This window comes from Triturus cristatus, chromosome 3_1 (assembly GCF_964204655.1).
Source record: "Triturus cristatus chromosome 3_1, aTriCri1.1, whole genome shotgun sequence".
In the NCBI taxonomy this organism is placed as follows: domain Eukaryota; kingdom Metazoa; phylum Chordata; class Amphibia; order Caudata; family Salamandridae; genus Triturus; species Triturus cristatus.
In genome coordinates, this window is record NC_140583.1 from 397,830,772 (window position 1) to 397,844,839 (window position 14,068).

General features: G+C 42.9%; 1 protein-coding gene across 1 annotated transcript in view; it reads right to left on the reverse strand.

The window, feature by feature from the left end:
- The window catches only part of LOC146860319 (tropomodulin-3-like), a 331,475-nt gene that overhangs the window by 73,130 nt on the left and 244,277 nt on the right, over positions 1-14,068 (reverse strand). Inside the window, exons 4-5 of the mRNA XM_085644183.1 lie at positions 10,634-10,756; positions 2,416-2,505 (exon numbers count right to left, since the gene is read on the reverse strand). Coding sequence (XP_085500309.1) covers positions 2,416-2,505; positions 10,634-10,756 — 213 coding nt within the window. The remainder of the gene's footprint in view (positions 1-2,415; positions 2,506-10,633; positions 10,757-14,068) is intronic.

Here is a 14,068-nt window from a genome sequence, read left to right on the forward strand (position 1 = left end):
TTTGAACTGTGGCACATTTTTACAGCAACTTGTCAGATCTGCTACAATCATTTGCCCATGGGGTGGCTTGGAAGTGGACTGCCCCAGTTGATAGGTTCTTCCATTCCATACCTATTCACAGACAGCAGAACATCGAGATAAGTGTCAAGGCACTCAGCTGGTTTGGTTCTTTCTTAGATGGTGAACACAGGAAGTTCTTTGCAGTCCTCACATGTGATGATGTACATATCTGGAGTGCAGCGTACCTCAAACACTCAATCGAACCACTGATTCATATTTCGGATTTACTTTGAGTGGCATGTCATTGACTAACAGCTACCTTATTATATACAGGAACCAGGCGACTCAATTCAATAGAGGCTTCACTCTTATGGTAGCAATAGCAGACTGCATGATGTACAGTTAGCGTCAAACAAATATCAATGAAATCCAGATTATGGTGGTGGAGGATGGCCTAGCAGTTGGTCAGATGGATGGTGGCTTGATTCAATGGGCACCATGTATTGTCCTGTGCAATCAGTCAGTAATACATGTTTGATATTTGATGGTAATCTATTGTCTAAGCCACAGCTAAGCAACTTGAAAGCGGGCTGTTATGCAACCCTAATGAGCGTTATTAAAGTTTTGTCCTCCATGCCTAAGGATTCTAGAAAGACCATTGCCCAGGCAATGTTTACCTCATGTCTGGATCGCCTTAATATCAGTTTCCTGCATTACCTTCTCCAGACGATGCAGCTAATTGAAGACATGTCTACCAGATTAATTATGAATCTTAAAGATGTGGTTCTGTTTCACATCACCTCTTGGAATTGGAATGGCTTCCCTTTTCAAAATGGATTCTGTCTAAATGCTAACAGTTGTCAAAGAGGAGTGCAATGTCAAGGATATATGTTCTTACAGAAATGGTACCGGAACTAAGCTCCAGCATTGCTCCCCGGAGGTATCAAAAATCTACAGGCTAAGCTGGTGGCCATGAAATGTCTTAAACAGCCAAGGCAGAGAACCAATGTTTGTGCTTTATTAGAAACGTATGAGAATAATTAAAACTTGAATCTTTACTTGTCCTTCGTAGCTGGGATTCTAAGCTTACTTTTGAACCTGTTTAAAGCTACTCATAAGCCCCTCCTCCAAATATTACCTTGGTAGTGCCAGGATGGTCTTTGGGATCACTACATTCCTTTTGGGATCACTATACATGCAATTATTTAAATAAGAAAATATATTCCAGTACAAAGTCCCACACTGTATCGTACACCCCAGCGGGGGAGAGTAGCCACGCCTCTCTCATTACCTCTCGCTACCCATTACCTGTGGTGTTTGCCTACCCTGTGGGCATGTGCACAGATAAATGCATGTCCTTCAAAGATGGAATGACTGGGTGGTGGTGTCCTAAGGACAATGTGTGCACTGCTACATATGACTGTGGGTCTTACTGCAGGCTGACCGTCGTCAGTGGTAGATGGATCCTCCCGTCTATTCCAATGTTCCAAACGGAAGTTGTACTCCACGTCCTTTCCAGTGCAAACATGAGTTTCCAGTTATAACTTTATTTTTGTTTTGTGTGAACCTTGTTAATGGGTGATTGAGTGCTGAACATCAAAAGCACAACTTTGCACCAAGACAACTCAATGGAAGCCTAGACTCTCAATATGAGATAAACTACCATCCAATTGGAAGGCTCCTTAGCCACTAAATATTTCTGGAAATCTACCCACCTGGGAAGAGAAAGGCAGAAAGGTGCTCCCCCAAAACTAAAGCGCTGGGGTTTCAGAATTTGCCAGCCGTCCCCTTATCTCATGAGCACCTCAGTCCCAGATAATCCACTTTCATACTGGCATGACCTGAATAGGCCCATGCTTCTCCACTTGCATGCCGAAGCTTGCTATAGTCTTCCTTTCCATAAATTCCGCTCTTGGCTGCTGGTGGTTCTTCCTACATCCTTGGGTATTTTTGCCTGTGGAAAGGCTTATGCGCAGAAGCTCACCTGAGATTCAACCACTCCTACCTGGTGAAATGTTTTGCTAACCCGCACAGTCCACTCTGAGTTTAGTCACCTTGGTGTCTCTTTATTTTCTCCCTATGATTCTCCATTGATTGCAGTGCAATTATACACGCTTAGCACACAAGGAATATCGGGTAGTTCTGTATAGGGTGGTTTTCTTGGTCATACTTATTCAAAATAACCAAGATTTACAAAGTGATTGCAGTAGGGCTGGAGCAGAGCTCCTGATTTGATATCTCCTGGGTAAAGTCAGACATTTAAGATTAAAAATGTGATTGCACAAATTTGGAGGGGGTACATGTAACGAATTACCAGCATTACTTAACTAAAGATCCATTCATGTACTTCTGAAATAAGAGGTCATGTCATCCCAGAATATTGAGCTTCAGTTAAATGTATAAGTCAATACTCACCAGAATAACCTTCTTTGCTGAGACCATTACTGCTGCTGACATTGCTTGAAAACTGTGCATTAGCTAATAAATTATGCATTCCAAGAATAGCTGCAAAAATAGAAAGCATTATTAGAATATCAATCATTAAATTGAGAGTTTAACAACTATTGTTGGTAACATTTCACATGCACTTTCATCTCAGTCTTTGACTTACTTGGTCTTGATCATGCTCTTCAATAGGTGCAGTTTTCTGAAAGTACTTTTATTGCACTATTACATTATAAAGCTTAGATGCATCTCATAAACAAGTCACGTCACCCCCAACCGGATGAAACGCAACTACCTCGCCTTGCCGACCAGCACCATCTGCAAAATCAGCTGCATTACCAACAAAGCCTTCAGAAGCAGCACCCCTACCTATCTGGCTAACAAGCTCACTACCTCTGCCAGTTTTGAGCCCACTCCCAGACAGGGCACAATCGCAGAAGATAACAGAGGACACATTCAGACTGGCAATGAAGTGTAGGAAAAGGCAAAAGGCCTCCTCTTGTGAAATTAAGATTTGGACCAACATCTGTGTATCCATTAGGATCACCCTCATCCTGCTCCTATTTGGGAAAGGGCTAAAGACACACCTCTTTTGAAAAACACTACACCACAACGAAGCAAGATTCCACTTCCACTTCCACTCTCAGAACCCAGTTTCAACTACAATATTCTTAGACTGTGCTGTTGCTTTTGGCACTCTACAGCACCGTGATGCCTTTTGGCTATGACTGGTTATATAAATACACATTTATAAAACAAGCTTCTTTTTTGGGATTATAGATCTTGAAAACGTAATCATGAAATCCATACTGTATTTTATTTTCAAACTTGTTCTCACCAGCCAACGCATGGGCACTGCTCCAAATCATGGTTGAATTTTAATGCAACTGAACAGTACAAACTGCCCCATTCGCAAATCTTGAAACAAGATTGCAGAAAAAACATTTTAATTTTTCACTGTTCTGCTCCAGGGAAAGGAATAACATTTCCAAGTTAATAAAATGCCAGCCCTCATTCTCTCTCCCAACTCTTTATTTGCTACCATTAGTGATCCTTGGACGCCATTTCATTTGAACACATCGACATGCATTATATATTTACAGTCACTACCACAGGTGTATGCGTAAAACAATTCAAGACAATAATTGGATTGCTGCCTACTTTTGACAAACTTTTTAAGGCAATGGTTGTAATTCCAATCTGAAGCCCACTTTTGAGGCTGCCACGGATGAGGCTGCTGGTACAATGAGTATATTAATGGAGGTCACATTAACTAATCATTATGAAGTTCTATCAAGTTGTTGCCAAGTTGACTATTCCTCCTCTTGTGGACTCAGTTGAGCCGGTTATTCATTCCACATCTTTACTGACAAGTCATCCTGCCTTGAGAGGCGCTCCTGTGCGCCTGCATCCTCCTCCTAATTGATCCGTTGGAACACTGCAGGTATTAGTTCCAAGAGATGGTAATCCAGACTGGAAAGCGATCATTAGCCGTTTTGCCCTCCATCGTGTGATGGTTTTGTATGCTTTTCAGTTGCTGCCATTCCTTCTCCTTATGGTTGTGCTAAGGGCAGTCTCTCAATTTGGATTAATTTATCACTGAACATAATCAGCGATTGAACTGGGTACTCTTTGTTCTGCCTTCCAGGTTGCGTTAATTAAGGATTTCGTCAGTTCCTTTTATTTTTAATTGATTCATTTTTATGATGATTTGTCTAATGCAGTTTATAGTTATGTTCCCAAACTATTTTCCTTTGTAGAGAAACTCAAGGTCTCAAGTTACGGGAGGGCGGCTCAATCAAATTACACTATATATGGTGACTTTAATGGTAAGCTAAGATTTAGTACTGACGGCTTGGGGGCTGAGACCGTAATCGACTACGTTAAAGGATCAGACTGTAGAGGTTCTGAGTTAGTATCTTATATAGCAGCGAGCGACCTTATTATTATTCTTCGTCAACTTTTTGACAAAGGAGATCCCCGTGCCGCTAGGTCACCCCACAATGATAGCTTATATTTTTTACAAAGTTAATTTGTCATCTATTTTCATGGAGGGCTATCCCTACAAGCTAATTGGGGCGATCATAAGGCCCTGCTGGTAGTAGGGATTTTTTCCAATACAACAAGAGGTCCCCTCACCCCACAAAGGGCGGCTGCCGCCTCAATCTTCTTCAAAGGATGGCCACAGGTTTTGTTGGTTCCTGTGGGCACCAGAGCCTTTTCTAGCTGCTCTCATAGGTAATATTTTCCTTGTCTGCTTGTCAGAGGTTCCTGGAGGCAGAAGAGGGTGTGAGAGATATCTCAGCTTAATTTATGCATCAAAGATAGCTTAATAAAGCATGTGGGGACTACTCCTGAGCGGCCTATATGCTTTAATTCTGAATGCACCGTTCTAACCGCAACCCTAGGAAGGTTTTGGTGGTTAAGCTCAGGACCCAGGCCAAGGTTAATAATGCACATAAATACTATACACGTATGTTAAAAAAGAGAAGCCAGGAACTGTTAAGGGCAGACTGGGAACAGCTGGAGGTTGCAGTGTCAATAAGAATAGAAAAACGTTTTGGAATACAGTTAAAAGATTTAGTCACAAGGCTGCCAATCTACACATGCTGCAGTGCAGCTTCGCCTGCAGTGAGTGGGTTTCTCCATTTTCAGTCCATTTATCAAGCAAGTTAGGATGAAAGGCAAACCCAGCTATCAATGAGAAGGGTGGATGATGCTACACATTTGTCACTCACCTTAGCAGAAGTCACCTTTGCTATTAAGTAAGGTCCAGGGTCTGATGGTATGACCATTGATTTGATTAAGTGTGAACCCGAGATTTGTGTTCCTTTGCTCGCCAATGTGTTTAATATATTTTTGATCAAGAGGCTACCAAGTTCATGGTCACGCTCAGTGATTGTCCCGATTTTCGAGATGGGTGACCCAAACACTCCCAGGAGCTATAGACGCATTTCTCGAATTCCCAGCACTGTGAAGATCTTAGGCAGGGTTCTGTTTTTCACTACCAGACTTTGTTCTAAAGAAAAAAAAAACCTTAAACCCCTGTTAGGGTGGTTTCAGGTCAGGGCTTGGCACAGTGGAGCAGTGTTTAAATTTGCATCTCATCCTGTTCAAGTATAAAATCTCCAGGCACTGCTGAACTTTGTACCTAGCCTTTATGGACCTATCCACTGCCTTTGATTGTGCCGATCGTACCAAGTTATGGTTCCTCCAGTTGAATATGGGGGTAGACGATTCATTGGTCAGTTTTTGTTCCACACCTTTCCTGTTAACTTAGCAGCCAGAGCCCGTTATGCCTGTCCTTTTGATCTCTCCAGGAGAGTTTGCTAAAGTTGTCCCTTGGCCACATAATTGGTTACTCTTTATATTAAACAATATTTTCCACTGTCTAACCCAGCCCAGTCTCAGCTTCATTATACGCAGATGACACAGTACTTTGGCCCGCACACCAAACGCTCTTTGTAAACTGGTAGGTTCCTTTGTATCATTTATGGGTGAACTGGATTTAGTTACTAATTTTAGCATGTCTCATATTATGGCTTGTGGCTGGGGTGAAACTGACATTTTGAATGTATCCATTGGCAGAGTTTTTTACGACTCCTCCGGTACATAGCATACTCGGATTCGAAATGTTTGAAAATGTCTAAATCAACAGGAGCCATCCTTAACGTACTCACAATCAATAAAGTTCAGTGCGTCCCACTTGTTTAATACGGAGCAGGTGTTTGGGGTTATTCTAACATATAATCGCTCAAATATGAGGAAACTTGTGACTATACATGACTCCTTCCAGTTCCAACAGCCAGCTCACACAATATCCTGCATACAGAGCTGTCATTTAGGTGCGTCTCGGCTCTAGTGCGCCTGGCACCTTTGATGCTCAGGCCATCAATATGGACTTTGCAGGAAGCAGGCCTGAATAGAGACCTAATCCAGGACTGCTTATCCTGGGAATATGTGCTTAGGGTATTGTGGCGCGCTTATGTGAAGGATTCTTTAACTAAGATAGGCTTGCCGGAATTCGTTGACACACCGGTGTCTCTTTGTAAGAAAGATAAACAGCTGGTTAAGCCCAGTTTTCTGAAGTTTAGCCAGACAAGGAGGCTAAGGGATGAAATAGTGAGGTCTTTTATTAAGAATTATATTCAACTCGGCGATTAGTGCCACAGTCCTGTATTTAGATCTCCCTCTTACTAGGTGGGAAATGTCCCTCCTTGCCCGTTTAGGGCTGGGACAGTGTGACAACTATTAAGTTTCCCTCTTGGGCCTAGTACGTTTAGTAGTAGTCTGCCGGCTTGTCCATACGATAATGCGTCCTCCCGGTCTTTACTACATTTTATGAATTTTGTAAATATCTTAGGCTGTATTCCGACTTATATTTAAAACACTTTTTAAAGCACTTAGTGTCCAGGCAGTGTAGGATATCGCTACTTTAGCTGCAACCTTTAGATAACTCGGAGGTGTTTTAAAGTTTGCTGCTTCCTCAAAGCAGCAGTTAAAACACTGAAATCTATGGAAAGATAACTGTTTAATAATATTTTTCTTCTGTATATTAATCTAGTTATTTATGTGATTTAAGGCCCTACGTCCCTTCCATCTGATCTTCCTGCATAGGTTCATCCTTAAATTCTGGTGGGAAAAGGTGCATCTCTTGTGTTGATGCTTTTCATTCCTATGCATTTCACACTTTTAAACTGCTTGTTGGTCATCTTGTACATTATGTATGCACTTTACTACGATTCCTGGAATGCTATTTATACATTTATGAAAAATGCACTATTTGTACTTATTATTTGATTTTAAATAAAATCATAAGCTTTTTTAACTGAACTGAGAATCTGTTTATTAGGAAGCCTTTGAACATTTACCTGACAATATCTGAGTTCACAGAATGAATTTTCTATCTTTCTTCAATGCCTGTCTTGTTAGACAGGCATTGAAACTATAATAATTTTTAGTGCCATCATGAAAAATCAAACGCTTTACCATAAATACCAATTTAAAAGCAAAAACATGAAATTGCCTCTGTTGGGACGGGTATGTCCCCTACATGATAAATAGGTGTGTACCACCATCCTTCGTGCCAGGCCTCCTGTGTAACCGAAATTCTTAATTTTTACTTTGGCCTTAACACTATGCTAATATAACTGGTGTGCAGAGGCCTAGGCCTGTCCTTGATAATCTGAGGTCCAGAACTTGTTAAGTGACGTGGGGGGCACAACGAGTACCCTCTTACTGAGCAGTGGACTACTGTGGACTGGGCCACAGAGCCCATGTCTTTTGAGGAGTAGGACGAACCGCAGTAAGGACACATACCCCATAATGGAGAATTAGCACAGTTCAAATGTCTTCAACAATCAGCCAAAACTGTAGTGTGGATGTATTGCACACGTCACTGCCCTGGGTGCCACTCACCATGTTTTACGATTGTTTAGTGAGACCAGACAGCTGTCTGGTCTGTGAGCCCGAGAATCTTGGGGGGGGGGGGGAGGGGGGGTGGGGGAAGAGTGAGTGAGAGGGTGAGTGAGAGTGTGAGAGAGAGTGAGAGTGAGAGTGAGAGTGAGAGAGAGAGTTAGAGAGAGAGTTAGAGAGAGAGTTAGAGAGAGAGTGTGTGTGTGTGTGTGTAGTGCATGTATGTGAGGTAAGTATGTAGCCCCTTTGTGGTAGCAGGACGGTGTGCTCCCGGTAAGTATAGCACAAAATGAAGAATGGAGACAGATTTTCCAAATAGAAGAAGTGTATACCTCATTGCTGTGTCTGGTGATGAAAGACAAACAGGATTGCTGTTAGAAATTCAATGAGGACCTTGTTAGCAATAGACTGCCGAATAGTTCTCCCTGAGCACAATACTTTGGTAGATGGTAGGAGCGAGGGGAGGGACTGCAGTTTCTATTCAAGTCGACAGTTTCTAGGCAGGGTCTGCCATTTTGTCTATTCCCAAATACTGCTTCAGAAAAGGCTGATGGACAGTTAGGAGCAGAGACCTTGTACTCCATTGAGCTGATGCTTTGGGTACTGCTTGGAGCCAGCACTATTGCTTACTGCTTTCAAAGCCATCACCTCACACAATGGCTGTGCCCCGGGAGAGGCCTCCATGTTGCCGCATGCCGCATGCACAATCCACTGCACTGCTGTACAGCATGGCTAGAAATTCACTGACAAAACCAATAGGTCTAATAGGCGAGACTTATTGGCTTTAGTACTCTTTCTTTGGACATTACTTACTCTTCACTTCTTTCTAAAATCATTAATTCTAATGAATTTAGCAGGTTTACCTATTTTGTAAGTGGTACAGTCACCTGATTTTACCCAGTTTTACCAATACAAGTGAATAACACATGAATAAAAAAAAGAATGAATGAAAATATTCCGTTTCTGGGTCCTATGTTGCTTGCATGATCTGATTAAAGCACAAGCTGCATTGCTGGTGGGCGCCACAAAAAGTCGGAGCCAAACACTGTATGCCATTGCTTCATGAGCACTGTAAGCCAAGTAGATTATCTCCCTGCTCTTGAAATGCGTGTCTTGTGCTAGAAAAAAAAATAACTCTGGAACCTTAGTTTACAAGATTGATTGTACAAACACATCAACCTTTCCAAATGATCTTTTCAGAGGAGCCAAGTGTCCAAGCCCATGAAAGCCTGGAGTTTTCTCAAAACAAACACTAGCCCTGGATATTTATAAACCACTGAGCTATCTTTCTGAATTGTGTGATTAAACATACTACTTTCATGAGAAAGTGCTAGGAAAAGATGTGTGACAGCAACCTCTCCACACATCCCAAAGAAGACCGCTGATAAATTAATCATTAATTTCAAAACATCCACGAGCTTACAATAATGCTTTAAACCTGCCATGGTATAAACTAGATGGAAATTCATTTTTTGTGATTAGTTGATCCTTGGCCTCCCTGCCGAGGCCATTCATGAAGGTGATACGAGGCAAACAGTAATGCCAGGTTAACAGACTGGATTCAGAATTACTGGAAATGGAACCATGAAGGGAAGCATTAGAGAACCCGGGTCAAACTACCAAACCAGGCTACAGACAACCAGCAACTACTTTAAATAGTATACCTTGAGCGTCAAACTCAAAGTAATAAATGATACAAAAAAATATATATATGAACGAACACGTAGAAAACAGACAGCAAAGAATGAAATAAATAGAAAAGAAAGTGAAGATAATGCAGTGAACTGAATACAAGTGGAATAGAAGGACAAGGAATTAGTGAAAATAATAACGAACTAAAAGAGGGCTGATGGGTAAAGTGCAGAAGAAAGTATGGCATGGGGCCAGGGAAACAGAAGGAACAGTGTGGAGAAGAGAACGGACAATGAAAATGTGTCATTCAGAGAAGTGGGAAGAAGCAGAAACCACTGAGGAAAGAGTAAAAGAAGCAAATAAGGAATGGGTGAAGAGGTCCAGAAGGAAAGGAGCTGCAGATAGCGGGCTGTGACAGGAGAGATTGGGATAAGGGCACACGAATAGTTAAATGGTAAGAAACCAAGATATGAGGAAAAACAGTCCACAAGAGGTCAAGGCCTGAGAAAGAAAGAAAGAAAGAAAGAAAGAAAGAAAGAAAGAAAGAAAGAAAGAAAGAAAGAAAGAAAGAAAGAAAGGAGTGTCTCACAGAGAGGGTCTATATAATCTCCAATGATAAAAGCAAAAACGGGAGAGAAAAATGCAGTTGGACTACAAAAAAAAAAAAAAAAAAAAAAAAAGACTCAAGAAAGAAGAATGAGACAATTTACAAAGCAAAAAAATAAAATAAAGAGTAATGTCCAATGCGTAATTACTTTTCATGCTTGTTGATGAAGCACCCATTAAACAGAAAGATAATGGGCACATACGTGAAGATTCATAGAGAACTTTGTGAGGGCGCTGAACGCTGAGACCGAAGGAGCAGCAGGTCACACAATCACAGATTAACTGAAGGAAATATCACAATACTGTTACTGAAGCGATTTTGGAGCAGCTCAGCTCTTTACTTACAGAGCGGGAATTCCAACTCGTGTAACTGCATATGTTAGCAGTTAGGAGGCTGCCGAAATTATGCAAAAAAACGGTGAAGAGGGTCATTAACTCCAACAGCAATAACGAGCAAAAGCTGCTTCAGGTAAAACAACAAGACTGCAGTTGGTGCATAAATGAATATGTATTCCCACGTCCTTCCAGAACTAACCTGCAAGGTCACAGAGTTCGGTGTCACTGGCGCTCGTCAAAGCTTCTTCCAGTTCCGGATCAAGGGCAATCTTCTCTTCTGTGTGCAGTTCAACAGTTTTCTTCTTAGGGATGAAGGTTTTACCTACAAAAGAACCAAACTGTGATTAATGACATTCAACAATGTTGTTACTTTCCAGACAGAGGCCACCAGAACTTTGGGCAAATATGACTTCCCAACAGGTGTGGCTGCTTTGCAAGCACCGCAACTCTTAATTTGAGCCAGTGATTGCTGCTGGAGATGCGCAATTATTTTTCCTCACGAGAGGCAGAGACGGAACGAAGCATTAATATTGTGGAAGAAAAACAAATAAAGCAAAGAGAAAGCAGGAACCTGCAAGAGTGGGACAAAGAGGCAGGTAGTGTCTGGTAGTGGAATAAAGAGACATGAGGTGAATTTGGGACTACACAGCCTTGGTATTGGGTGCCCACATTTAATTGTACTAGCAGCGGGCTTCTGAGCAGAGCCCTGGGCAATGGCATTTACTCTTTTACAAATTCAACAGTGGCGAACAGATTGTTAAGGTTCACTCTAACAAAGTCAGATCTGTGTGTGAATTTAAACACGTCCTAATAATTAGGTAGAACGGGGAATGTATTCAAAATGGGGGACACCCAGTCTGATGCCTATGCTCGGACTCAGGTCAGGAAGAGAAGTTGATAATCAACTCACTTGGAGCTACCATCTCTATTTTGTGTACCCAAACCTCCCTATATGAGCCACCCTCAACCATTCCCACTAATGGAACATAAGCAGAAGAAAGGAGCAACAGCTAATTTTATTAAAAAGAGACTATATATAAACTAAGCATGTGTGCCACCAAATACGCATCTAGTACACAGGCTTTCGATTTTGCACAGTCAGAGGTTTGGACCCAATTCATTGCAACCAAATGTACGTCAAATGATCCGATGCGTTAGGTCGCATGACAAGGTAAGAAAAATAAAAGCTAGAGCAGCAAAAGAAAATAATAAAAGAAACAAAACACTATACTTTCCTGCACCAACATTAAATTACTAACAAAATAAATATGTTGGAACTACTGTGCAAAGCAGTCTGCACACATTTGCATACACTGTGGAATATGTAAAAATGCTCACAACGTATTTTAATCACAGAACAACAAGTACATGAAGCAATGTTTTGCAAAGCAAAGGGCGATTAGATGCCAGCCCTCAGGGCAATCATTAAACAAGACTCCATTCATACTGGTTCCTCCAAACAACCCAGCCAATGGAAAGTTCTAGATTTACAGCTTGTTTCGTTGGGGTCCTAGACCCAGATACAGTATGTTCCTCAGACTCCATCTGCAGCTCAATGTGACCAGGTCATGTTGCACTGGAACTTTTTGCTGAAAAAGTTTGCATCGATGGTCACTTGCCTACTTCTGGGGCAGCGCCGTTTATAGAAAATCAAGTGCACAAGCGTGGTGCCCAACTCGCTGCCTGGTTACCGAGCAGTAAACTAGTATTCTGGGCAACTCCTACACCACTAGTATAGGAAAAGTATAAGATTTAGGAGAACAGATACAACAGTGTTTTGCCACCAACAGTCTCCTAATGAAATTAGCCTAACAGAATGACTGAAGAGTTCACAAAACAGTGTCAATTTCCAAAAAGTTCACCATTGCTCAAATTCTAACAATCCTTTCGAAGGCATTGCAAGAATATATAGAATTCTATGTCAGGACCCGCAGGCGAGGATTATGCTATCTTTTCTTCTTTTTATTGCTCAGCAGCCATGTCAGATTCAACATTAAACACCAGAACAAACTTGATTTCCCATAAACTCTTAGGAAACAATGAAGTCAAAACAGTTAGCAGTCCACATTCAATCAGGTATTAGCATGGGGTACACTCCTCCTAGTCCTCTGTGAATAGCCCTCTTTTCTCGCTGCTCACAGACGTGCAAGTTGAGTATAGGACTTCGGTCTTTTTCTACCCTCTCTGGTTTAATAGTGTGATACATCGCGTTGTAAATAACTTTAGTTTTTCTTCACAACGAGGTGCACACACCTCTTTCTTCTCTGTGGCCGCTGGAACGCTTCGAAGCTCCTTTTGCGGCCGCTACTGTGTACGAGTGTTGAGCCCTCTTCGTAGGGTTGGGGGCCTGAGTGCGCGGCGGTCCTTTGACCACGATACGGTGCACGCACTATATGCGTCTCTAGCATAGACGCTCTATCTGCTTCTGACGCGCGCGGTCGGAGAGAGCGTCAGTGCTAGTAGGGAACTACGGCCCGCGGAGCGCCTCCGCCCGCAGTGTGTGAATCAATTTCGGCCCAGCCAGCCTGGAGCCATAACACCCCTCTGGGTAAGGCACCCCTCTGGGTAAGGCTTTGGCAGGAGTGAAACCTCAGCTTACCGGGCAGACCGCCCAGGCTGCATTCTGAGAGCCCAATAAGTACTGTAAGGGCGATTTGGTCTGCTGCTTCCCTCCCTGCTGGGGAGGGCTTGGGGAATCCTATTGTGAGTCCATTAATTCACGGTGGGAGGCTGAACCCCCCTCCCCCCCCCGTTTCAAAGGGTTTTACCCCACCAAAGAATGTTCCCGACCCAGAGGCCAGCGTATTAGACCACGCGGCGGGGTAGCCGCCTCCAATTCTAATAGTGAGTCTTTCTTTTACTTCTTGTACCCAACGGGGGGAGGGGGTCATCTGGCACTTTTCGCAGACAACTGGCGAGCGCTCACGTCGGACACCTGGGTGCGCCAAACCATTCAGGGGTTCCACATAGAGTTCTATGGCTCCCCCTTCCAACCGAGACCTCCCCCCACCCCCCAACCCATCCCATCCCATCCCTTTCTCCGGGCAGAAGGCATCTTTGATCCAGTAGGAGATTCAGGAGCTTCAGGAAAAAGGGGCAGTGTGTCCTACTCAACCCCACCCAGTACGGTTTCTGAGCAATCTGTTCCAGGTCCAGAAACAGGATGGTGGGCAGCGTCCTGTGATCAATCTCCGTGAGCTCAACCAGTGGTTGGTTTAACGCCACTTCAAGATGGAGGGTATCCACCTCCTTCGCAACATTCTCCGTCCCCACGAATGGATAGTCCGATTGGACCAAAAAGATGCTCATCTCACCGTACCAATTTATCCCCACATCGCCGTTTCCTCCAATTCCAAAGGCAGGGCCAAACATTCGAGTTCACCTCTCTACCCTTTGACCTGTCGTCAGCTCCTTGGTGCTTCATCAAGGTTCTGAAACGATGATAGAATGCCTCAGAGCTTCAGGGATACAAATGATAGTCTAACTAGACGACATACTTTTGATGGACCAGTGCCCAAGAGCACTATCGCACCACCTTCAGCTGGTGATCCATCTCTTGGAGTCTCTGGTTTTGTAATCAACCAGGCGAAGTCCAGTTTACGCCCTGCACGCACAACAACCTTCTTAGGGTTTC